Source organism: Miscanthus floridulus, chromosome 4, assembly GCF_019320115.1.
Source record: "Miscanthus floridulus cultivar M001 chromosome 4, ASM1932011v1, whole genome shotgun sequence".
NCBI classification, from domain to species: Eukaryota; Viridiplantae; Streptophyta; class Magnoliopsida; order Poales; family Poaceae; genus Miscanthus; species Miscanthus floridulus.
This window is the reverse complement of record NC_089583.1, coordinates 114,425,615-114,451,278: the sequence shown is the minus strand read 5'-3', so window position 1 is coordinate 114,451,278 and position 25,664 is coordinate 114,425,615. Positions and strand designations below refer to the sequence as shown.

Here is a 25,664-nt window from a genome sequence, read left to right as displayed (position 1 = left end):
CACCTAATAATACTAGCATTATCTAGTAGATTAGTATCAGACACTTAAGATGACAAGCTTAAAAAAAAATCCAAAACCTTTGATTCATCGCTTCTTCATATATATACCAGCACTCCACCATCCGTAAGATGCGTACCGGTTGTCTGGTCCAGCGTCATATTTACTTGGGCTTATTTGGCTTATAAATTATATATTTTTTAATCAATAAATAGTATTTTTCTCTCGGATCAAATCGGTCAACGATACTTTCAAGCTATGGCTTATGAGCCAAACAAGCTAAGCGAACGGGCCGCAGATCGCTACACACACTGGCACGAGCGACCAGGTTCAGCTAGCTTGCACGGCCAAGCTAGGCAAGATGCAACAAAAACAATCTACGTGTGACGTCAATCCTCGTCAAGATGGCCGGGGAGAGATTGCCCCACTCGAAACAGAAAGAGATGATAGACCAACAAATCCGTGTGAATATACATCCTGTCCATCACACATCAGGTACGATATACGATGCCGACCGCGCGACGAGACGTGTCCGTTTTTCTGCCGATACGTACGGCTTCCCCTCGCCGCAGCTCTCCGCAAGCGGAATCACGCTTAAATTTCATGGTGCCGAAGTTTCCGCAGTAATTAATGACGGTAAATACATCTCTCTTGAATTTGATCTACCTTTACCCTTTATAAAAACTTTTTGATGCGTCCGCCGTTGCCGATACCCCGGCACGGTAACTAGCTTGCCGGTAGGTAAACTGCCGCGGAATACGGCGTCGTTACGCGCTAGTGTTGCTACTACCTGTACGTTGCTGATGAGCAGAAGTGCAGATGAAGGAAGGAGGCTGCCTGGAAAGTCGGTTCGTCTTTTCCACACACCCCGGGCCGCCGGCCGGCATGTTTGATTTGAGCACCGAGCGGAGCACGCGCAGCACGAGCGCGACTTGGCCAGGCCAGATGGGGGAGATGCATGCATCTCTGCTGCCTCCAGTCCTCGCCGCTACTGCCCGCTGGTCTGGTTCTGGTTCTGGTTCTGGTTCTGGCTCCCCGTTTCGTCACCTACCCACCACCACCACCGAGTGCCAGCTAGTTAGGATTGCCTGCCATGTGACCTTAGAGGCTATTTTTACTTTACCCTGCCATGTGGTCATGAACCTTCTAGCATCTTCCTCTTAGCTCCTATTCCCGTGCTGGCTGTCTTCTCCCCGATTCTATCTTACTCCCTCTCTCATAAATTATCTATCGCTTTTGGTTTCTGTACCGCAAGTTTGACTCAATTTGTAGAAAATACGAGTAACATTTGTATCTTCACACAAATATATTAAAAAACTAGATTCAAATGTCTTTCCAATGATACTAATTATATACCATAAATATTAATATTTTTAATATATATTTTGTTAAAGTTTTTTTCTCGGGAAGCGAAGACCCCAGATATTTTGGAACGGAGGGAGTATATTGTATCGGATCTTATTACATGGGCGGATTGTTGTGGAGTCGGAGTGATCCGAATTTCTCCTCTAGATTGTGTGCTACTAACCATAGTTGGCCATGCAGCTCGAACCCGTCGGCCTGGTCCAAGGCCCGTTTTTTGGCCCGGCCCAAGCACGGCCCGGCCCGGAGGCTAGAGGCAGGCTGGCCCGGCCCGGAGGAGCACGCCGTGCCTGGGCCTTACCCCAGGCACGTGGGCCGGCACGGCACGGCCTGCTACAGAGCAGCCAGCCCGCTAGCGGCCTGGCCTGCCAGTGCCGCCTCCCGGCCTCCCCGCGCCCCCCCGTGTCGCACCTCGCCCCCGCATATAAGCGGCTCGCCCAGTCGCCTCGCCTCCTCACCTCTCCACTCTCCTCTCCCGCTCCACAGTCCGCAGTCGCCTCTCCTCCTCGTCCGCTCCCAACCCTAACCCTAATCCACATTCTCCAATTCCCCACTCGCTCACCGTGGCCCAGCCGAGCACCGCTCGCCCAGTCGCCTCGCCGTCGGTCGGCTCCGCAGTCCGCTCCCAACCCTAACCCTAATCCCCACTCGCTCGTCGGCTCGCCGCGGCGCAATCTCTACTCTCTCTCTCTCTCGCCCGCATCGGCCGCATCCACGATCTGGCGAATCTGAGCTCTCTCTCGTGATCTACTGATCTCGTCTGTCGTCCCCAACTCCGGTGACCTCGATCCGCCTCTCCTCCCTTCTCCCTCTCTCCTCCCTTCTCCCTCTCTCCTCTCTCGCTCTTGGTGAACTATGTGAGTTCGTGATCGTGTTCCCGTCCGTCCCTCCTCCGCCGTTCGCCGTCGTTTCTAATCGGTCTCTCTCCTCTGGGTGGCCCTCGTCATCTCCGGCATCGGGCTCCGGTTGCGCAGGTTCTCCACTAACCCTAACCCTAACTCTAACCTTAGATCTGTCTTCTCCACTTCTTGTGTCTCTTCCACTGACTTTGGATCTGTACCTCTATCTCTCTGACTCTGTTTTTCTCCTCCATGCAGGTCGGTTGCCGATGCCTCGTCGTCCTCTTCCTGTGGCATAGACCGCCAGACCGGGCACGGCGGGCGCGCGCACTGTTGAGGAACGATGCTGGAGATCAGCCGTCCGCGGTCAAGGTCGCCATGGCGGATGACGACGATGTCATCTATCCACTCACCGGCAACGATGACCTGATCGCGGCAGGGCTGCTCCCAGAGGACGACGACAACATCCGTGACGACGTTGCTGCGTTGTTGAGTATCGATGTCGGTAGCGGCTCTGTAGCGTTGTTGGGATGACGACGCTGCTGTGAATGTATGAATTATGAAGCTGTGAACTGTTATCTGTTTGTGAAATTGTGAATGCAAAGGGTAACAGGCCACGCTGGCACGGGCCGTGATTCTGGTTGTGCTTCGCGGGCCAGCCCAGCACGGAAATCGGCCTATAGGGCCGTGCCTAGGCCGAAGGCTAGGCCCGTGGCCCTATGAGGCACGGCCCGGGAGACACGGCGTGCCGTGCCGGCCTGTTGGCTATCGGGCCGTGCTGGCACGGGCCCGTGCCGTGCCGGGCCGGGCCGGCCCATTGGCCATATATACTGCTAACACAGCTCCGCCACGTTTCGACAATCCACACCAGATCAGGCAAGAAAGCGACGGCCTTGATGGTGTGCCGCCGCTCACGAGCGAGCAGGGCCTGCTGTGATGGCCCTTCGTTTGGTTTGAATCCAGAATCCTGAAGAAAAGGAGGTGAATATGCAAGAGCCTTGGCCCTGCTGTGACGAGCCTTTTATTTCCGCACGTGACCACACAGGCGGAAGATCCACGCGAATCACGCAGGCTGGACCTGGACTCCTCGTCGCACTCGCACTTACCGTGGACGGACGCACGCAGGGCCCCTCGCGGCTTCCACATTTGGTAGCACGGCCTACTAAAAGAATTCACTTGAAAAAAGGACATTTGCCTCCCCACCAGCTATTTCCAAAGTCTGATTTTCTTTTTTCTCATGTCATCTGTACAAAACCAAAAGTTTGTCATATCCTAATCCTAACCTTTAAAACAGTTTGTTTTTACAACACATACAACCTGTTCGCTTGTTGGTTTCAGCCAGCCCAAACTAGTCAGTCAATAGTGTTTTCCTCTCACAATAAACCAGCACCAGCCAGTCCCAAACCAGTCTAGAAACCAACCAGCGAACAGGCCGATAGACAATTTAGATGGCACCTTTAGCCTACGTAGTGCCACGTCATCCAATCCATCTTATGTGGCGTGTCATCAAACACGAGGGGCTAAATCAGACTATAATAATGTTGGTTCATGGTGGAGATAGCCGACTTCAAAGAAAAACTATATATATATTTTTTTTTTCAAAATGTATAAATATACTTTTTTTTAGAAAAGCCATGATATTAAAAATCTAGAACCTAGTTTGATTCTAAAAAATCCATAGAAAATTGTTTTATGTATTATCGAAAAAAAATGAAACCAGACCCTAGGTGAGATGAGAAAACATATATAAATGCTATGTCTTTAGAGAGGAGAAAATCTGCACGTTATGGAAAGAAAACTAAGCCTTTTTTTAGAAAAAATATATTTTTTTATTCCGGTCTCTGCATAAGCTATGCACTTAACCATCTAAAAAAACTAAGGCTATGTATGAAAAATAACTATCAAAGTGACTATGGAGAATCGGAGTTTCTTCCGTTCTTTTGGTTCTGTTTCAGAGATTTTATTGCTTTGCTTTCACGATGAAAGGTTTGTGCAAGTGTATGTTTGATGAGGAAATAAAAACCAGCTCCAATCTGTTGGTGTCCCACCCACAAAGTACGAGACAAATCAAGGGCACCGAGGATGTGATGTGAGGCGTCCACACCGTGTGGCCGGACACCATTGTCGAGTTACCCGGAGGCTTGCAACAACTTGTCCCCACCAATGTTGTTTGGTTAAGCGCAAAGTACGCCATGGCCATCGATGAACAGGAGATGAAACACGTTTGGACAAAACGTAACTGAGAACTGAAACACGTTTGTGCAAAACCTAACTGAAATGTAACTAGTGCTTTGTGGTCAGTATTTTCTTCAATCAATTCAGCACTAACAGATGGGACGAAGGTGATAATTTTCCAGAATATATACATCCCAGCCAAAAGTGATAATCTTCCAGTACATGCAAAGTAACTGAGACGCTGGATCAAGATCAGTTATTTTAATCATGGTACAGCCTTTTGCAGCTGGTGTAACAATTGTCATGATAAGACGGAGAAAACAGAAAATTGATGAAACAGGATCAGTGTGCAGTTCTCAAAACTTAAGTTTTTGCATCTGAGTTCGTTTCCATGCATATGGGACCAGCAGGCTGAACTTATTTCTCCAGAACGGCTATTTTATGGAGCTATTTTATTTGCTCGCCTTATCAGTTTGTTTATGGAGCTAGTTGACGTGCTCAATCCATGGGAATGGGTTTATGGAGCTAGTTGACGTGCTCAATCCATGGTCCACCCTCCACAAGAGCATAGCATTACTATAATCTCCCTTTGTTCTAGGATTCCATCCTTGCTTCCAACAAAAACATTTTATTTTAAAGACAGCAAGGCTTTCTTGACCAACTGACATCTTCTTCCTCCTACTCCCAGCCTCATTCCTCCTCCCTAAAGGCCTAAACCACACAGCCGGAGGAGAAGCGCAGCGCAGCATGGCGTCGTCGGAGCCCCAGCCAACCAATAAGCAGCCGCACGTCCTGCTCATCCCCTACCCGGCGCAGGGCCACGTGAACCCGTTCCTGAAGCTAGCCAAGGCGCTGCACGCGCGCGGCTTCCACGTCACCTTCGTCCACACGGAGTACAACCACGGGCGCCTCCTCCGCGCGCGGGGCGCCGGCGTGTTCGACGCCGGCGCCGAGGGCTTCCGGTTCGAGACCATCCCGGACGGGCTCCCGCCCTCCGACCTCGACGCCACGCAGGACATCTGGGCGCTCTGCGAGGCCACGCGCCGGACGGGCCCGGCCGCCGTCAGGGGGCTCGTCGAGCGGCTGAACCGCACGGATGGGGTCCCGCCGGTCAGCTGCGTCGTCGCCGACGGCGCCATGGGCTACGTGGTGCACGTCGCCAAGGAGATGGGCCTGCCGGCGTACCTCTTCTTCACGCACAGCGGCTGCGGCTTCGTGGCGTACCTCAACTTTGATCAGCTCGTCGAGAGAGGCTACGTGCCTTTCAAAGGTAATCTGCAGATATTCAGATATTTTTTTCTCTCGATCGGACATTCGACCCGTTTTTCATTAAGAAGTGGAATTTGGAGTAACCGTTACAAAAGTAATCCCCCACGGTGGCGAGGAACCATTGTGAATATACATAGCTCATGGTACGGTCGAGAAAAAAGATATATGGTGTGCATCGTAAAATTTGCAGCTCTGACCATCAACTTTTAGTTTGATGATAACTACAGTAGTAGTTTGCATTCTTCATTTCTTCTGGATCATGAGCTAAGTTCTAATAATTCAGTTCATGATTGATTGATCTAGCTTCTGGATCCATGACTAAATTATGTGTTTCGTTATTAAATATATATATAATGCACTTACTAAGTAATAATTAAGTAGTAATTATGTTCCTCTATTGTTCAAAATAATTATGTTCTTCCTGAGCACCTGAACTTTACTTACAAGGATTAAACACTTGACGACATGAAAGACGAGACTTACCCCAGCAGCACCAAAAGCTAACGCATCATGTGCAAAATGGACTTTGAATTTCGAATAGAATAAAAGCTGGAGAGCATCAACTTCCAAACGATCTTTTAAATGAAAACTATGGTGGACCAATGCACCATCATACGTAATATTCCACTTTCATTCATAGTCTAAGTATATATAATAATCTAGAAAAAAAAAACACAAGCTGGGGAGATACTCCTGTATCAGAGGATGTGCATTTTTTTCTTCTCGTTTTTATTTGGTATACGGACCCTTTCAATCCTTGTAGATAAGCACAAGGAGAAACATGCTCCCGCGTTTGACTAAATTAACACGCAACACTATCTTCCACATGGAGATAATGTATGCCACTGCCATCATCAAGTAATAATGTATGCCATTGCCATCATCCAAGTCCAACCCTTCGTCTCAAACCTAATAACACTATCTTCCACATGGAACAAGATAAAGGGAATTTAAATAAAACATTGGTCCGGCCGAGCAAGCTAAAAGGGATCACGGTGTCCCATTGGGACGGCCCACTGAGAGATGGTTGACCAGACAAGGTCAGATGAGACTGATTGGAGATGGGCTGTTGCTTACATTTGTACTCCTACGACTTTAAGATGTGAATGGCCGCTCTACGTTTTTTATTTTTAAAATTTATAGGCCCTATTTATTTTAGCGCCTACAATATACTATTTCTAAATGCACAACGACATCACATCATCACGTGCAATCTTATGCACCACATTATTAAGTAACCAATTATATGGCTAGAGTTCAGTTAGACAATTAACGTAGTTACAGCGCGCGTTGAATATTCCCATAGCAGTAATACGCGCTAAGTTTTCTTCTCAAATTAATTAACGCCATATTTGGACCATGCTAATTGTTAGCATGGGGACGCCAACAATTTTTTTTTTCACCAGAGCTGTTGGTTGACCTTTTAGCTTATCCCAATTCGATTTTGTAGCTAATAGTTAGTAGTCCTTAGGCCATGTTTGGATCTCCTAAAAATTATGAGAATGAGATCCAAACATATGGATTATTCTATGGGAAGATTTTTATAATCCAACCGCTAGATTATGATAATCCAACTATCCATCTCTTTAGAGATAATGGGTGTCAAACACCTTCAACCATCTATAATCCAACTATCCATCTTTTTTTTTTAAAAAAAAATCTAGAATCCAGATTGCTATTCAAAATCCAGATTCTATAAACAGCTTTGGAAAGCCAATTAATAACTTTTTATTAGCTTGTACTTCTCATTTTATTGTAAAAGCATCATATATAGTCTAGAGGGTATGAAGATCCTCATCTAATTTTTTCCCCACTGATTCCGGCAAGCCAATGAATATTGAATAATGAACGGTGGACACCAACGTTTAAAGAGTTCATTTTGAGCTCTTATTTAAAGGATTAGTTAGGGTGTTTGACTCTACTAGTAATTAGTAGCGCCGGATGCAAGCACCCCCTTAATTGTTTAATGAAGTAGATGTAGCTCTACCGGGGGTGCATATAGTACAAATGCCAAACTCACAAAATTCTCAATTTACATAGGGCCTGTTTGGATCCACCCGACTAAAGTATAGTTAGCTAAAATTTCAAAGCTAAACTTTAACCAGCAAAAAGTTCTCCGGGCTAAACTTGAGCTGGGGTGTTTGGATCCTCCAGCTAATAGACTCGACTTTAGCTGTGTTTAGCTAGGTTGAAGTAGCTAAACTCGGCTAAACTTTAGCTGGTCTTTTAGCTAGGCCGTTTGGATCCCTAGCATCTAAATTTAGCCAACTAAAGTTTAGTCGGTGGATCCAAACAGGCCCATAGATGAAATATATTGAGGGCATTTTTGGGTTATTTTTTTGTGTAATGATAGTGATTGCTGATGCATGTAGAAGACTCTTTAATTTTATTTTCTCTGGTTAACGTGGTGATTTCTACACCATAAGAATTAAGGTAGAAGCTTAATAAGATAATAGATATCTTTGTAGTACAAATAAGCAGCAATATCGCATACACATTCATGCAATCATACGCATAACTCAGTTTGAAGTCGGCATTAGGTTCCATTTCTGCATTATTAATAACTCGCACATATACACCCAGATGAGACGTGCTTCACCAACGGGTACCTGGACACCCCGGTGGCTTGGATCTCCGGCATGCTGCCCGGCGCCCGCCTCCGCGACTTCCCGACGTTCATCCGCACCACGGACCCCGACGACACCATGCTGACCATCATCATCAAGCAGTGCGAGCTCGACTCCCCGGCCGCCGACGGCATCCTCCTCAACACCTTCGACGACCTGGAGCGCCGTTCCCTCGACGCCATCCGGGCCCGCCTCCCCAACACCTTCACCGTCGGCCCGCTCGGCCCGGAGGTCTCCCCGCCGTCATACCTGCCCTCTCTGACCTCGAGCCTGTGGAGGGACGACGACCGGTGCGCGGCGTGGCTGGACGGGCACGCCGACGAGGAGGGCTCCGTGGTGTACGTGAACTTCGGGAGCATCACGGTGGTGACGGGCGAGCAGATGGACGAGTTCGCGTGGGGGCTAGCTGCCGCGGGGTGCCCGTTCCTGTGGGTGGTCCGGCCGGACACGGTGCGCGACGCCGGCGGGTGGGCGCTCCCGGAGGGGTTCGCGGAGGCGGTGGCCGGGCACGGGCTCACGGTGGGGTGGTGCGACCAGGAGGCTGTGCTGGAGCACCGCGCCACGGGCGGGTTCCTCAGCCACTGCGGGTGGAACTCCACGCTGGAGAGCCTCCGCGCCGGGGTGCCGCTGCTGTGCTGGCCCTTCTTCTCGGAGCAGGTGACCAACTGCCGGTACGCGTGCGACGAGTGGGGGGTGGGCCTGGAGATGCCGCGCGAGGCGGGGCGCCGCGAGGTGGAGGCGGCCGTCAGGGAGCTGATGGGCGCCCAGGGGAGGGGCGCCGCGGCCAGGAGGAGGGCCGCGGAGTGGAAGGAGAAGGCCAGGGCGGCCGTCGCGACGGGCGGGTCGTCGCGCGTCAACCTCGACAGGTTCATCCAAGAGATCGCGCGCGCCAAGTGCTGAAATTATTCAGAGCGTGTGCTGTAATGCCGTACTTCCGTCTGGGACGGTAGGTCGTTGATGTAAAACAATACGTACAATAATACTCTCTGCACTCTAAAAGAAAATCATTATGATTTGATTAAGTTTATACAAAATGTACCAACATACTCCTAAAAATAAGTATTTTTATTAGATTTGGCATGAAATATGTTTTCTAGTCAGGTCATTAATATTGATACTCTTCTCTATAAATGTATTGAGTTGAAAGCCATGATTGGATCCGTTGTTATCAGCTAAAATAATCTAGTTGTGATCTAAACAATGCTGGATTGTAGCCATTCTCACTTTAACCAACAATAATCGAAATCCAAACACTCCAATTACTAGAATACATAATCTTGATTATAAAAATAATATACATAATTTAGATTATAATAATCCAGTTGTAATTTAACACAGGGCCTAAAATTATTCAACTTAGGACAAACTACAGTAAGAGGAAAATTCACGTTTGCAAATAATGACTCCAAAGATTTATCAACTATCATCATCAGGAGCAACATCACCATAAGGATTGTTCCAAAACTTGGTTATCATGTTGTTGGCAACTTAAGCCTTATAGGTAGAACGAAAAAGATGAGGCGTGTGGAGATGAACGGCCTTGTTCGATTCGCTGAAATTTTGGCTTATGCTGAAATGTGTAAGAGAAAAACACTGTTCATTCGCAGGGACTGTAGAAGTAGTGCTGCAGAAGCAGGGCAGAAAAAGTTACTAGATGAGATGTGGGAGCACGAGCAAGAAGAATTTAGCCCATCTAAATGATTGCTAGATCCATCACTGATGGACAATCTCTATCAATCATCTACATCCTTTATGAAACTGCTCCTTCTTACTTCCTAGGAATACCATCTTGTCATAAATTTCAACAAAAGACTTGAATAAACATTGTGGCATGCACACACAAAACGTGGTTAAGTGAAGGATAATGTCTTGAACAGTATTGTACAAATCTATTTATTTTATTATGACTATATAAATTTTATTAGACCAAATCATCACAAAGGGGTGGTGGCGCAGTTGGCTAGCGCGTAGGTCTCATAGCTAAACGTGAGTGATCCTGAGGTCGAGAGTTCGAGCCTCTCTCACCCCAATTTTTTGGGTCCTCCCGCTCAACATTTTTTTGTGTGTATATTGTTGGGCCAACGGGCCGTGGGGACGTTCAACGAACAATCAACTGCGTTGGCCCATATAAAAAGACTGCTCTTGTACGCGAGGGATGCGTTTTAGTTTCTGGATTTTAGACAGGGACGGCCAAATCATATGCTTCCACACATCAACACTCCAGAGTTTCTGGACACGTAGCCGCGTGAGGGCGATAGGCATGCGAGAACGGCAACAACACAGGGATTTCACTCGGATTTGAGCCACTCTGGTTTGCTCTGTTTCCCGTTACATTGTGCTTTATGAATCGCTACTGCTATGACTCTACTACATCAGACAATGGCGGAGAGATGTACATTGCCACGTATCTGCCTTGGTTTGCGTGCCACAAGCTTGTCTGCCGTCTACTGATGCCCAGCGAAGACCTGTCCGCGTCCGCCATTGGTGCAAGCTACACCTGCGATGAACCATAGCACAACGTTATTTATAAGATTAACCATCGGGAACCAGCCAACATGCGAATATAGTAAGCTTCATGATCTATGTTCGTTTACGTGCAAGTTTTAAAGAAGGGCTAGTGCATCATCTGTTGAGCAATCGAGGGATTGAGCAAGTAAAAAATCACAAATCCTGCAACTCTTCAGATTGGCATAACTCAAGTCTCTTGGTTAGAGATGAAAGGTTCCCACCTTGTCGTCCGCGTTTGCAGCTCCAGCAACCGGGTCCTTGAAAAACTCGATGATGTTCCGGCACACTTCCTTGGGCTTCTCAATATTTGACTGCATGCCCAGCATTCTTTATGACAACTAATCGGGAATTCCCCTCTAGATGCCTGTCGATTTGTCAAGTGATCAGCAATTTCGTAACAAATTTCATGGCAGGTCTTGGTAAAGTAAACTTCATGTCGACTATGAGAGTTTCAGAGGTAGTAGCGAACCGGTTCAATCTGTGAGCCAGCTCCATTGGGAACACTCGATCTTGCTCCCCCCCAGATTATAAGCGTCGGGTGCATTAGATCGAATTGAGAAAAGTAGTATCAATGAAAGAGACTGCAAATCAATTGGCCCTGTTCGTTTGAGCTTATTCAGAACTACTTTTCAGCCATGGAACAGTATTTCCCTCTCATAATATTTCAGCATAAGCATCAGCATAAGCCAAATTTCAGCATCAGCGAACAGGGCGGTAAAAAGTTCAAGAATATACTGTCACAAGCAGGCGGCAGTCAGTTCTCTCAAATGTAACGATATAAACATGCTGGCCTTCAGCATTAGTCACTAGGATTTATGTATTTGGCCCCAAAATGGCCCGTCAGGGAGTGTAGATTACATGTTACAATTCTCTACATCATGGATTTAGAGAAGTGATAAGATCAGAGTACATAGGAAATTTCTTTTTGCTCTCCAAGCTCATGGGATTTGAGCCATTGCTGTTTGGAAAAGCATGCACCAATGATCAACCACCGGCCTTTTCTTCCTGGGCATTCTAATTCGCCACTGTTCTGCCTCACTCCTGCTTGATCCCAAAAGCTGGTGAAGTGAGGGTCTTTTCAAACGGTTTAATTTTCACTTTTCATCCATTTGCATCTTTTATCACCGAAAGAATAAAAATTTGGTTCACATCGATGACGTTGCCTAAGATAGAGATGTATCCATTTACTTGGAATTAATCTCACTAGTTCGTTGGCTACATTGTTTTTTTTGTATAAAAATATCCTTTTAAGCAGCACATCCATGTCACTAGTGTACATCTTGTAGATGTGTAAGCTTTGCGTTAAAAAAAGATGTGTAAGCTTATGAAATGCACTCAGATCGCAAAAATACTGCTCTAATGTCAGCAGCCAGAGAACCACCAAGCCACTACCAGAAGAATAGTTTTAGTTACCCTTCCAGTCAAAAGTACCTGATCAAAAGGGAAGTGAGCCCTTGTCAAAAGAAAAAGGCAAAGTGGGAAGTAGCTTTGTAGAGTCTTCTAGGAGGGAAAGAAGTAGCTTTGTAGTAAAGAATGATGAGGCACATCATGGAAATGAACTTGCGTGTTCAGGAATAAACGTTCACTTGCAAAAGAATTTAAAGTTCAGATAAGAGAAGTGATCAGATCAGAGTACATAGGAAATTCTCTACATCATGGTTTCCACAGAAGCGAATAACATATGCAAATATGCGAACAAGGACAAAGGCAAAACGATGATATGCTCCCAAGCTATCGACACGTGTAAGTATTGTGAGGCTTTGTCGGCTCCACCAAATCTACGTGTTAACCACAGATAAGTGAAATAACTACGATCGAACACTAGTTTCCAGCATCCACTAGAAGAATTCTCATTCAGGAGAAGAATAATTACAATATAAGATATCTAGTGAATTGTTAAGCGTCTATTGGCTACACTGAAACCAGGCGATTAAGATGGCCGAAGCCATAGCAGTTTCAGTCCCAGACATTCAAAATGGGGCAGCACAACTGCCCAAGTGTGAAGGGCCACTTGGGGCCCTCTTTGCATGTGCACGGCACGGTGCAGCAGAGAGAAGTTAAACACTACGATCCAACGCAGTTACCATCCCACACAGCACACAGAACACAACATTCTCTCATCTAGAGGTGCCTAAGTATTCCCCCCCTAATGTGATTTTATAATCCCACTCCCACCAGATGTTCTATAGCCGTGTAATGTAAGAATCCAACATAGTACACGGTGGAAATTCAACAAATTTGACAGAATCCGAACACTGAAAGACTGAAACCGAGTAGTAAGTAATAACCAACCCTGATGTAGTCCCAGAGGAAGCAGGAGGGCATGATGAGCGGCGGGCGCACGAAGATGAGGCGGACGAGGCGGCGCACCTCCTCCGGTCGGCGCGGCACGAGCAACGCGGTGGCCTCCTCGACCCCAGTCACCGGGAAGAGTCCCTCGGCCAGGTCCTTCTCCTCGAGGCAGACCCCCGCGCAGACCAAGGCGACCCAGGTCGACGGCCTACGGGAACATGGCGCCCATCCGGTGGCCGACGAAGCCGCCGTAGCTGACGCCGACGAGGCCGAACCTGGGGACCCCGATGGCGTCCATGGCGGCCTTGATGGCGGAGGCCTGGAAGGCGTCGGAGCGGTCGGGGAGGCGCCGAAGAAGACGAGGTCGGGCACGATGGGGTCGAACCCGGCGGCGATGAGCGCGCGGAGGTAGGGCGCCCACTGCCACGTGGCGGAGGCGCCGAAGCCGTGCAGGAGGAGCAGCGGGTTCCGCGGCCACCCACATGTGGACGGTGGTGGCCGGGTCCGGGCCCAGGGGCGCCGGGAGCGGCACGGCGAGCGGGCGCAGCCCCGCCCTGCGGAAACGGTGGCTGAAGCACCGGATCCCGCGCCGCCGCGAAGCTGAGCGCGCTGCACCGCCCCCTGCTGCGGGCGGCCGCCGGCGGAGGGGGAGGGCCCGGCCGGGCGCGGGCTGGGGAGGCTGGAGCGCGGCCGCGCGGGGGTGGCCTGGTGTTCTGTTCTGCTAATCTTGGCGGTGGTGTCGGCTGTGCGTAGTTATTAGCCGTAGTTGGGGTTGTTTTCAGATGATGCTCGTCACCGTCGCGTAACAAAATGCTAGGACCAGGAGAGAGTGCCACTCATTCATGTCTCTCGATCAAAGGAAAATACGTTGCGGTCTGTCGCACCGGAACATCGCTGCGATGTCGGCACGTTGTGCGGGCCCATACAATGCACTGGACAGGGAGAGAGATGGAGCATGGGTTCGCCATGCCGTCGAGTTCGAATCTCTGATCCTTTAGCGCCCACCTCAAGGTTCGAATCAGGAAGAGGCTAGTCGCTGCAACGCTGTTTGCTGAAACTGGACCAGTTCCTGATTCCTCCGGTGTCCGGACAAGCAAGCACCTAGACCGCAAATGACGCCTAGACGATGGAGGAAACGAAACCGGTCTGAGTGCGTGCCACGGAAGAGATCCATATCATCCACCAGTTTCCAACTCCACATGGCAGTATGGCACCTGGCCCTGGCGGCTGCCAGGCCGGGCGTTCCTTCCAGAAACGCCGCCCCGTCCTGCTGCTTGTGCGGGCCCCGGCCCGGCATGCATCTCACTCAAGCCCAAGTACCCAACCCCTTCCTCCATGGGCCGCATCGCCGTGTGCTGTGCTGGTGCGAGGCACGGACGGATGGTCAATTCGTCATCGTGCCCCTGCACACTACACTGTCGTGCCCCGTGCAGCCGTGCTGCTCGGCCGTTTTCTGGTTGGCCAGCGCATCACGCATTCACGCCACAAACGCAAAAGAAACTAGGGCCTGTTTCGCGAGGATTCTCCTGTCCTTCCCCAGGATCAGTTCTCGTGAAGAATCCCTGTCAAACGACGCCTAGCTTCCAACCTAAACCACTGAACACCACTCACACCAAATGACCAAAACAAGTTCATTCGGACTCGACCGATTTCCAACAAACCCAAGTAAGCAGAACATACAGGCGGGTAGGAGTAACTGGCGGACAAAAGAGCTGTGCAAACTGTAAGATTCATGTTCATACAGTCCTTCAGAAGCTATGATGATGGCCAAGAGAAACCGCACCAGCACGAAAGGAATACCGCAAGAGTGACAAATGGGATAAAGAATAAAACCTAGATTCATGTTTCCAGCTAACAAATGATTGGCGTTTGCACATTAAAAAAACCCGCTAGTTAGGCCGTCTCCAACAGGAGAATTATTGGGGAACCCAAACCCAAATCCAAAATAAATCTTCAACACAATACATATAGCCTCCAACATAGTACCTCTGTGGAAGACCCATTTTGGGTGTCAGAAGAGACATAACCTAAATTTGAGTATCCTCTCTCCTGTAGACCCATTTGCAGAAATGGTTGTCTTTTTGGTCTTGTTGTTGGAGAAGACAAAAAAAAAGTATTGAACTCTTTGCCTGTAGCGCTACCCAAAGGACAAATGAGTTTTGTATTTTAGGTTGCGGTTGTTGGAGACAGTCTTACGTTACATTCACCAACTTGTGTCGAGGGTCGTTCCCCATTAGAAGATTTTTCATATCAGCAGCGTATTAGCCAGGCGATATAAGCCTGTTCGCTTGCTCATAAACGATGGTAAATTTCCAGCCAGGAACAGTGTTTTTCTCTCACACCAAACCAGCCAGCAGTAAATAATCCACGATACGATACGGCCTCCCGAACAGGCAAGCTGGCTCATCTGATCACGGTGAAGAATGGCTGAGATATGACAAAGGCACTATCATGGTATTTTTCTTCTTAAAAGAAAAAGGAACTTTGCTAAGGGGAAGAGATGCAGGAGGGAGAGGAGGACCCACTAGCTAGATACGTACATCCACCACTTGTAAAGACCGAACCCGTAGATCGTCGTCAGCATAGGCCACCCTGAGAGGATAGGGCTTGAATCTGTAGGAGCCAAGAAAACAGGGAATGGAGGTCAGTATTTGGACGAATAGCAAAGTAAAAATTGGAGATACATGAGAGGCAGAACTAGAAGTTGCTGTTTTAGTTTCACGCATACTGAATGCAACACAGATGTTTTAGTATCACGCATACTGAATGCAACACTGAGAAAGAATGCTGGGAACAGGCAAGGTGAAGAATAGCATTCGACGGTTATCGCCTACATGTCCACCATTAGGGACGATTATTATCCCATACTTTATCAGTGCAAAATATTCTTCTTGATGGCATCAAGAAAGCTGGTAGGCCTAGTTTTCTCGACGTGAGAGTCAAGTACAGTCCGTGGTATTGATGCCCATCTATTTTCAATAAACGTGCGGTCACTCGCGATTTGCAGTTGTTTCGAACTGATGGGAACTATGTCCCACAGATGTTTCCAAAATATACCTGTCAAACTCTCATGCCATAATTAGGTAAAAGCTCAACAACCTGGTGATATAAAAGTCCATGTTGGTGTAGCCAAACCATGGCTGAAATTTTCAACGAGTTTCGTTGATTAAATCACAAAGCTAAGCACCAACCAGCCTCAGAGACTATCATCAGATTTTCGTGCGCTACCAAAGCCTACTCCAACTACAGAAATAATGTTAGTACTTCTATAGGTCATGAACCAAAGATATTAGAAAATTTGAACTAGCAAAGCCTCGTGCAGACATGGTCAAGTAAATCTTATTGCTCTGAATATTATAGCTATTGTCAAGACGCGAACTATACTCATTGTTAGGCACCAAGTCGAACTTCAGAAACCAAATGGTGCAATCATCTGTAAAACAACAGTGGCACAGACATGCTTATTGTCCATACATTTGTTTTCAACAACATAAAAGTAGTGAACAAAAATGGCTGCCACATTAGTATTTTACGTTAGGTTTACAAAGGAAGGATTGTTTTATTTGCAGGTTTCACCAGATATTAAAAGGTTAGATCTGGTCTCACTCACTGCACCACACACTGCCCTTCACTTTAGTGCCCACTGACTAAAAAGATAAACCAACAACCTATGTAAACAGCTGGACAATGGTAGTTCATATTGGTAGTGATTTCACCAGATGTTTAAAGATACAAGCAAGCAGAACAACTAAATTGACGCCAGGCTGAAACACGATCAGAGCACCCACTCAAAATCTTTATCAGATCATCACTTATCTTGGGTGCTAATAATTACAATGCTGTAAGAGGTGCAGGTCTGAATGTCTGATAAGTAACAAGCATGGGACCAAAAAAAAAACACTACGTTCAGCTATCAAGAAAACCAGTCTAGAGAATTCAGGAATGTACCCAACTATGCTCTCATTTAGATAAGTTGTTAGTAAATACTAAGTTGTTGCAAGGGCTGAGGATCAACTTGCATCTCTCAATGGTGATTACAGTTACACCTTATGCTGAAACCTGTTATGCTTGGAATTCTATTGCCCAATCAATCAGCAGCACCAAAGTAACAGTCACCTTTCATTTCAAAACTCGAGTGTGAGCTGGGGGTTTCTTGTAATAAGTGCGGACTGACTGATGCCTCTTCTTTGATGAGGTCTGCAGCCAAATTTTTTCCCCACCTTTTATTTTGAGCCTTTTTTACTAATTAAAATAAAACATAAGATAGTTGGGTCGTCTCTAGATAAATCATCGCGAGTTGTTTGGTTGCCGAAATGGTAGGGGAAACGCAAAGGGACAGGATTGCGGAGACACTGACGAAACGGTATTTGATTACATCGGGTTTGGAGCTGTATCACTTTTATTATATATAACGGTATTGGTTGCCGGAGGGACTCGATTACAGGAGCGCGGAAACAAACATTGAGTAATGGGACCTATTACCTGCCGTAATCAAGTTGTGTTACATGTGAACCAAACACTATCCTAGTTTTTTCCAGGTCAAAAGAAGTGACTTGTTCCACCTTTCTATATGTAATAGCGACAATCTGGTAACCAACCATTAGAAACGTATATACATCCAAAGACACGAAAATAGTCCCAAAGGCGATATTTCAGCTGCTCGTAGTCCAACTACAAACCAAATCCACCACTTAAAACACCAACGGTCCAACTGTTATCAGGTCATGCAAATAATCAATGACTAAAACTTACATCCACATAATTTTGATTCATAAAAGTTTCCTAGACTGGCAGACACAACCATAAACCAACCTCCAGGTGCTGTAGCAAAAAAAAAAAAAAGCAAGATGCCGCTAAACCTATGTGATCGATAGCAGCATTGAAAGGCGGTGGACCACCAGCCAGCGACCCTATTATTCTGCAACTAAACTAGTTATATAGGCCAGCAAGTCCCTATACTGAGAGACGATTTTTTTTTCTTCTAAATATCATTCAAGCAATTTGATTTGTTTCCGTGATCATATTGTATCTTCAGGGCCCATCAATTGTTATGATTGTAGATCAATAATTAATGCGATGATATTCTGGACCATACGGAGATCAACATGCATTCGATCTTTTGTGTCGAATCCACAGGAACAGAAACAGGAACAAATCTAAGTACCTCACCGATCTACTAGGTTTTTGTTTAAAACAACATGCATCTTTTTATCAGAAAAATCTGAATATATATGAAGAAACATGCCTAACTATTGTCTGGCAAGAGTGCATTAGAAGTTTAACTCTCTTCCGGACAAATCAAAACCACGAGTTTTGTCTAAGAAGTTGAATCCTGGAAAGAGGAAGTGGCTTGAAGTTTCACCGTCAGGTACTTTTAACCAGTGCCGGTCCTAGTATTTTGACGGCCCTCCGGCGAACTTGTCGTGACGGCCCCTCTCGACAAATATTTCTTAGGTAACATTCTAAAATTCTAACACCTGACTTAAATTACAAGAAAAATATGACTATACCAGTACAAAGTACTAGACAAAAATTGAACAAGAAAAAAAAAATAGGGCCTAGACAATTTAGATATGAACTTATTCAGAACCAAGATTCACAAATCACAAAAAGGGCAGAAGGCAATAACCAAGATCAGATGTCGTCGTCTTCGTCAAGCCCTGCCTTAGCGTCTGGAACACCGTTGTCTGGCTTCTGGAAGACTGGAACTCGGCCGTCGGTGTCTCGGTGATCTATGTTGGTGATCGCGTGGTGAACTGGTGATCGGTGCTGCGTCTCTCGCAGTCTAGCGTCTCGCCAGAAGTCCGGAAGTCGTGACTCGCGATCGCTATGTGCGCGTGTTTGCGGCTTGGCTCCTTGCCTCCCCGAAAGAAAGAGGCCAACAACTCATTTTGCAGATGGGCCGCTGCATCTTCTCATTAATCCTAAATCCTAATAAACTATAGCTAAAGAGGGCCTCGGCCGTCGCCCCGCCCCCCCGGGGCGGCACTGCTTCTAACGAGCAAGAACTTACGTCTAAATTCTGAATGAAATCAAAGATGCAATATGTGGTTTTGTACCTCGACTCGATTTCCAAATAAAGCAAGATCTCATGTACGGAGTGCCCCCAAAAAAGAACGACCAAAATTTTACTACTTTTGAGAAACCTAAGAGCGAGCGATCTTTGGCACTGCCCGAGCCTCCCAAGAACATAAAATTCCACAGACGTACAGACCGTAGCGAAAGATCACAGAACAGGGGAGAGGGAGAGGGAGGGAAAGGCTGGGGAGTCTTACTTCCAGACGTCGTGCTCCCGGTCGGCGGCCGCGGCCGCGGCCGTGCGTTGGGAGGCGGGCATGGGGGTGAGCCACTGGGAGTAGTCGCGGTCGAAGAACTCCCAGTCCGGGAGAAGCACGCCGGCGATGGCGAGGATGCCGAAGCCATACGTGGCCGCCGCCTTGCGCAGCGACGCCGTGGCCAGCCCCGTGAGCACCACCGGCCGCCGCCAGCGCCACGAGGCTCCGCCGTAGCAGCTCGTCCCTCCCCATGCTGCCCGCAGCGCCCGGACCCTCGGCCGCCAGCCTCACGCCCTGGACCGTACAGACCTCCTCGAAGCTGTGCCTCCCCCTCCCTCGTCCTTCCCCTCGGCTGGGGACACGAAACGAGAAGCGCGTGCGCCCTGCGCTGCTGCTACCGCCGCCGCCGCCTGCCTCGGTTTCCCTTCCCCTCCCCCTGGCCCCGGGTTGGCTAGGCTCGCTTCGCCTGCTGGGCTGCTGCCATGGCTTTGCTGCCGCTGCTGGTCTCTCTGCGACTGCGCGTAGGCTCTGGCGCCGCGACATGGACTCGGTCTATTTTTATGGCGTGGGCGGAGGTGGGGTTTGGCAGGCAGACATGTGGGGCCCGCTTCGGGCCAGCCATTGGATCAGCAGGCCGCTGTCAGGAGCTTAGCCGAGAAAACCAAAGGCACACGCAATAGGCTCATTCATTCGGTCACTGACCGTCATGGGCTTTTTCAGGGCGCGTCCGTCGACAACTGCCAACTACTTGTGTTGACATGCAACTATAAAGTGCGGGGCATCTCGCGTATTCAACATTTCCAGCAATTTTGTAGATTTTCTGGAAACCCTCGCTTTCACGATGGACCAATTCTATGCCTTGTCTTCATAAAATGCAAGCAGTCTGTACTTGCCATGACTTGTTTTAGACAAGTCCGAGTCAAAATTTGAGAACTTCAGTTAGAAAAATAATGTATGAAATGTGAATTGAGCAATAGCTTGGTTGGTTAGATTCGTTACAGCGGAACATGTACTTGGCTTTGGTAGTTGCTCGCAGTTTTTTGTTTTTATTCTAGATTAAATTAATGGTGTTATTCTTTCAATGATAAGTAACATGCTCATAGACAGTAAAACATCTCTTGTGTATTCGGAGGTGGGCGTATATGCATGTGTTTATAGGGGTAGGGGTGGACTCATAATAAAAATTGACTGGAGGCGCACCAATGACAAACCTCACTGGGCACTACCTAGTTCGGCCCCTTATAAGGCTGAATTTCAGTGTCTAATGTCACTATTATTTGGCAATAAACGACGTGTCTCACGATAATGAGACATCTGTTGTGAATTCATAGGTATCTCTATCTCTTATAATTTTAAACCCCACTATTAGTGATGTATCTCAACATGGGCGAGCTGCACGTCTACCTAAGCAATGCCCTGTCACATGCAATTATTTATCCGACCCCTGATGAGCAACCAAAAGAACAACTTGCGCTTCCTTCCTCAAATTGTCTGACTTCCAAACCCAAGAGAATAGACGGGAGGCTTCCACTAATCCTTGCAGGATGGAGTAATCCTGTTTTGAACAGAACTGTGCCGAGCCCCAGCTGTATGTCCAAAGAGTCCGACGGATTGCGATTCACCAATGATCATGCCCTGTACTCGCTCTATGTTTCTAAAGGAAGTCGTTTTGATGTTGACTTAAGTCAAATATTTTAAACTTTGACTACAAATAAATTCTTTTGGGTTGACTTTGAAAATATGAAAGTGATGTAAGTAGATTTATCTCGAAATGTAGTTTTATAAAAATATATATTGACTATATTCTATAAAAATTTTATAGCAAAACGTAGTGGTAAGTTGTTTTTTGAGACCGTGTCGATGTCCGAATGACGTACTTTAGGGACATGGAGGGAGTAATTCGTTGAGTTGTGCTAAAGCCTAAGTTGAAAGTGGTAAGCAAAGAACGATGTTTATCTCATGATCTATAAAGAACTTCAAAGAGCAATTTTTGTTTCTGGCAAAAGAAAACAACTGAGGATAACTGTTCTCAAGGATTCACCGAAGTACTTGAGTTGGGGTTGTAAGCAGCCGGGCCACTGAATTTTCCAAACAACTTAAGAACATCCTTCCACCAAAAAGAGCCAATTTGACTTCTAGCATGAGGGGTGTGCATGTATTTGAATAGAGTTTTGTCCAAGTCAACTGAACCCAAGGAATATCAGCATTGTTGTAAAATTTATCCAAAAATTTTAGAAGCAAGGTTGTGTTCTGGTTTTCCATATTGAGAATTCCTAGGCCACCTTCTCCTTCCTTTGATCTACATGCTGGTTCCCAAGCAGCAAGTTCTTCTGTTAATATCGCCACCACCCCCATAAGCAATGTTTTATCTATACAACCGTGTGAGGACGTTATAGTTTTATGACTATATATACATACGAGCGTTTGAATCCATAAAAATAAATTGAGATAGATAAAATTATCATATCTGGCTCTCAACAGGTAAGGCACGTTCTCTACACCGATGAATTGGCTACTCGAACCTGTGTAGACAATTTCGATCGTAAATAGCATTTGTTTTTGCGCGCCGGTACTATAATAAGAAACATGACTAACGTGTTCACGTCCTTGTAATCACGTTAGTAGAGTAGGACTAGCGCAGGTAGTTAAATCCACGGACGAATCTGTTAGGTATTCTGGTTGAGCTAACTGTATGTATACGGTGGCCGGTGGGGCCCTCGTCGGAGAAGCTAAATTTGAGATCAACCAACAATGTGCGTACGTAATTGACCCTCTCTCTCTCTTTCTCCTCATTTTCTGCCTCATATCTACGTACAGTAAGCGCCTGCCAAGTTTTCTCACCACTAAAATAAAGCACAACTATATAGCGTGTAGCCGTGAGGTGTGGACTAGTCGTGCCTGCGTGCGTCGCATCGTGTTCCTTCCAAGGCAAAGCGAAAGCTCTGGCCTTGCAGTTGCAGGTGGTTGGAGTCGGAAGCGAGTTGCCAAGTTGGTCCCGCCCTCGAAGACGTGACAGCCGGAGTCATGCGACGAGACAAAAACAAAAATGCTGCGCCCCACATCAACGCAAGGCTCTCCAGGCTCCCTCCAGGCAGTGATCACGAGGAACACGCTTCCTTTCCTCCCCCAGATGAGTCCAGCGGAGCGGCACTCCCCCGCCGTTGCCTAATCGCGCGCTCCAAAAGCGACCAGCGAGCGCACGCCGCCGCTACGGCACGGCACCCGGCGGCAGGGCAGCCAGCAGCCTGCCTTGCCTAACCACCGCGCGCCCAATGCCACGTGGGGGCCACGCCTCATTTCGTGCACGCGTCCGTCGCCATACCCCGTACACCCGGTGATGGACGTTTCGTGTACGGTGCACGCCAGGCCAGCGGTCGCCGGTCGCCCCGCCGCCTACCGGTACGGCCTCGATAGACCCGCAGCCGGCGCCCGGCGGTCAGCGACCTGGGCGACTCTCCTCCGTGACGGATCACGCGGAATTCATTCTCCTCCGCTCCGAGTCTGGGACGCCGGGACGGTGAACGCGCCTAGCGCAGTCGCGATTCACGTGCAGCGTGCGTGCTAACTGTTCATGGAAGCGAAGGACCAGAGCAGGAACGTGTTTTTGCGCGGCAAATTTGGCCGCTCTCCCTCGCGCTGGCCCTGCCGCCACCAGCGTCACTGGGGCGTAGCGTAGCACTGGTCCATGGATCGGTGAACTGGTGGTATAGCTAGCGTACACGCACCCAACCAGGGCAGCCGCAGCACCACGTAGTCACGTACAGACCATAGAGACAAGAGACCTATTGTACCAGAGACGCTCACGACGGCCAGCAGCAGTCTTGGAACTGTGGTGCACTGTTTCTCCTGGTCTGGTGTGAGAAGATGTGACTGTTGGCCTACACCTTTTCTTGCCCCCATTTCCCTTCGGAGGGTTGTGCATCGCCATTGCGCTGCATTTAAGTAGGCGATTGAAAGGCTACATGAATGGTGATCGCCGTGGAGTCGACCAGTAAATTTGCAGGGGGCCGTGGTACCCAGGTTCCTCCATGTGAAGTGAAACTGACATTTTGAACCCGGAAACGATGATGTACCAACTCGCTCGTGGAATATGCTACTACTAGCATGCTCTACAATCTGCAGCCTGCGGCCGTGCTCCAATCACCTTCGCACATGAGAGATTCAGAGTCGCCTAATCGCATTTGCAGAGAATCAATGTGGATCTGCCCCGTTCGTCTTACCTTATAATCCACATTATTTAGCTTATTTTTTTAGCCGAAATAATATTTTTCTCTCATAATAATTCAGTCAGAACAGTATTTTCAGCCAAGTTTCAACAAGCCGAACGGAGCCATATCAACTGCGTGCATCAGCAGTTACTAATAAGCATGCACCAGCAGTTACTAATAAGCATGCACAGCACAACACCCTTCAAGACCCGTCACGAACAAAACAAGCCAAGCCATCCAGGCCATCGCCATGACGCCATTAAACAGGTCAAGGCATCGCGACCACTGGATCGTGGCATCTCATACTCACGTCGTGTACTCGTGTTCCATCAGCTGGCTGGTTCGTATCGTTACTGGCTCGTAAAAAAATACTGCTGGCTAGTTTGTATGAGAAAAAAATACTATTCCGATAAAAAAATTATGACCATTTACAACGAGCCACAGCCAAATGAACGTATGCATATTTCCATCGCCTTCCACTTCGCCCATCCTCCTGTCTCTATCAATTTGACGTGACTTGTAGCGCATAAATTCATCTGCCAATCCTACGTGGCTCTTCTAGTACAGAAATTAATGATGCTCTTTTATCAAAGGAAAAGAAAAAAAGTTGGAAATACTAGGCCTTGTTTAGATTCCAAATTTTTTCACTCTCTTTATCATATCAAATCTTTAAACATATGGAGTATTAAATGTAGATAAAAAAATAACTAATTATATAGTTTGATTGTAAATTACGAGACAAATCTTTTAAACCTAGTTAAATCATGATTAAACAATAATTATCAAATATAAATGAAAGGGCTACAGTGTCAAATACTGATTCTCAACAGCTATCTAAACAAGGCCCTGCTACTCTGCTAGCAGAAGTATAAGCAGCGGGCTAAAGAAAGCCACGACTGTCCACACAGAATAGCGACTTGTTGGAAGCCGTCGGTGTCCTGCGGATGGGCAGGAGGTCACCAGCATCATTAAGCCAAGAAGCACTCACATCATCTACGTAGCAGTGTAGCACTAATGGTCGCACTGACCTGTACGGCCCCATGTAGCGTTGAGAGATCAGATGCTTCAGTTCCAATGCTATCGTTAAGCTCGATCGGCTGATGAAAGGGGCTGCTTTCTAGCCACGTAGTAACCTGGCAGCCCTTAAACTTGTAGCTCTGTGCCACTTAGGTGTACGAACTTTCAAAATCGAAATCTAACTCCTTTTACTTGTTAAGTCGTGCACTACAGATCCATACCCCCTCATGTGGCTGCTGACTAGGATACAAATTTATGAAAAAACACCTCCAGCAATGCCCAGCTTATCCTCCGAGTCCCGGACTCCCGGTTCACCTGCTCCAGCTGTGACGTGATCTCCTGCGCGTCGAAGGGGCTCTGGCACTTCCCCACGAACACACGCAGGGCGCTCACAACATCAGCCACGCGGTAGTCGTATGCCGGCATGTTGGTCACCCTGGCCAGCGCATACACCGCGGAGCGGAGGCAGTCCTTGTACAGCGCTGTGCAACTCATCACCAGGCAATCCGCCGGCGTCCCTCACGCCCCGTAGCTAAGGTTGAACGCGTGCAGCCTCGCCGATCTCCTGGCGGCGGTCAGCGCGACGATGGTGAGCTCCTGGATCATCGTGGCGCGCTGCGACTCCGGTTGCTGGACTCTCGAGCAGGGAGACTCAGAGGCGCTGGTTGGACGTCCTGCCGCAGGTCTGGGCGACGAGGGACGTTATTCGATGCTCATTATTCGAGTGAAAATTTTCATGATGGAAAACCTGTTAGTTTTAGTAGATGAATGATCAGTCTCTGGAGAAGGCGGAGGCCGGCATCATACGCGCCCAAGCTGGACGCGGACTCCACGTGGCCGTGCACCGCGCCGGCGTACGAAGTGGCCTCCGGCCCACAGCCGCGCCGGCCCATCTGGTCGCACCTCCCGGACTCCCGGTTCACCTGCTCCAGCTGTGACGTGATCTCCTGCACGTCGAAGGGGCTCTGGCACTTCTCCACGAACACACGCAGGGCGCTCACAGCGTCAGCCACGCGGTCGTCGTATGCCGGCATGTTGGTCACCCTGGCCAGCGCATACGCCGCGGAGCGGAGGCAGTCGCGCGCGGGGCCTACT

At 48.1% G+C, this 25,664-nt stretch overlaps 2 protein-coding genes, 1 non-coding gene and 1 pseudogene across 3 annotated transcripts; 2 read left to right on the top strand and 2 right to left on the bottom strand.

The window, feature by feature from the left end:
* The first annotated feature begins 4,998 nt into the window (after positions 1 to 4,998).
* On the top strand, positions 4,999 to 9,413 carry LOC136552717 (UDP-glycosyltransferase 85A2-like). Its single transcript, XM_066544283.1, has 2 exons — positions 4,999 to 5,643; positions 8,226 to 9,413. Exons 1-2 carry the CDS (start codon positions 5,121 to 5,123, stop codon positions 9,167 to 9,169), a joined length of 1,467 nt encoding a protein of 488 aa, XP_066400380.1. The 5' UTR covers positions 4,999 to 5,120; the 3' UTR covers positions 9,170 to 9,413.
* Positions 9,414 to 10,210: 797 nt separating this feature from the next.
* On the top strand, positions 10,211 to 10,298 carry TRNAM-CAU (transfer RNA methionine (anticodon CAU)). The gene is given in 2 exon segments: positions 10,211 to 10,248; positions 10,263 to 10,298. It is a non-coding gene; the product is annotated as a tRNA-Met (tRNA).
* Positions 10,299 to 10,312: 14 nt separating this feature from the next.
* Positions 10,313 to 13,822, bottom strand: LOC136549131 (uncharacterized; the record flags this gene model as incomplete). Its single annotated transcript, XM_066540419.1, has 3 exons — positions 10,313 to 10,766; positions 10,999 to 11,141; positions 13,070 to 13,822. Coding segments are annotated over 3 exons (1,026 nt in total), but the record flags the coding sequence as incomplete, so codon positions are not given.
* Positions 13,823 to 15,280: 1,458 nt separating this feature from the next.
* On the bottom strand, positions 15,281 to 19,902 carry LOC136550401 (signal peptidase complex-like protein DTM1; annotated as a pseudogene).
* Between the last annotated feature and the right edge of the window lie 5,762 nt (positions 19,903 to 25,664).

Coding starts and splice junctions, on each gene's coding strand:
- LOC136552717 (XM_066544283.1), top strand. CDS start 5,121: ATGGCGTCGTCGGAGCCCCAGCCAACCAATAAGCAGCCGCACGTCCTG. Junction 5,644..8,225: donor AGGCTACGTGCCTTTCAAAG/GTAATCTGCAGA, acceptor ATATACACCCAG/ATGAGACGTGCTTCACCAAC.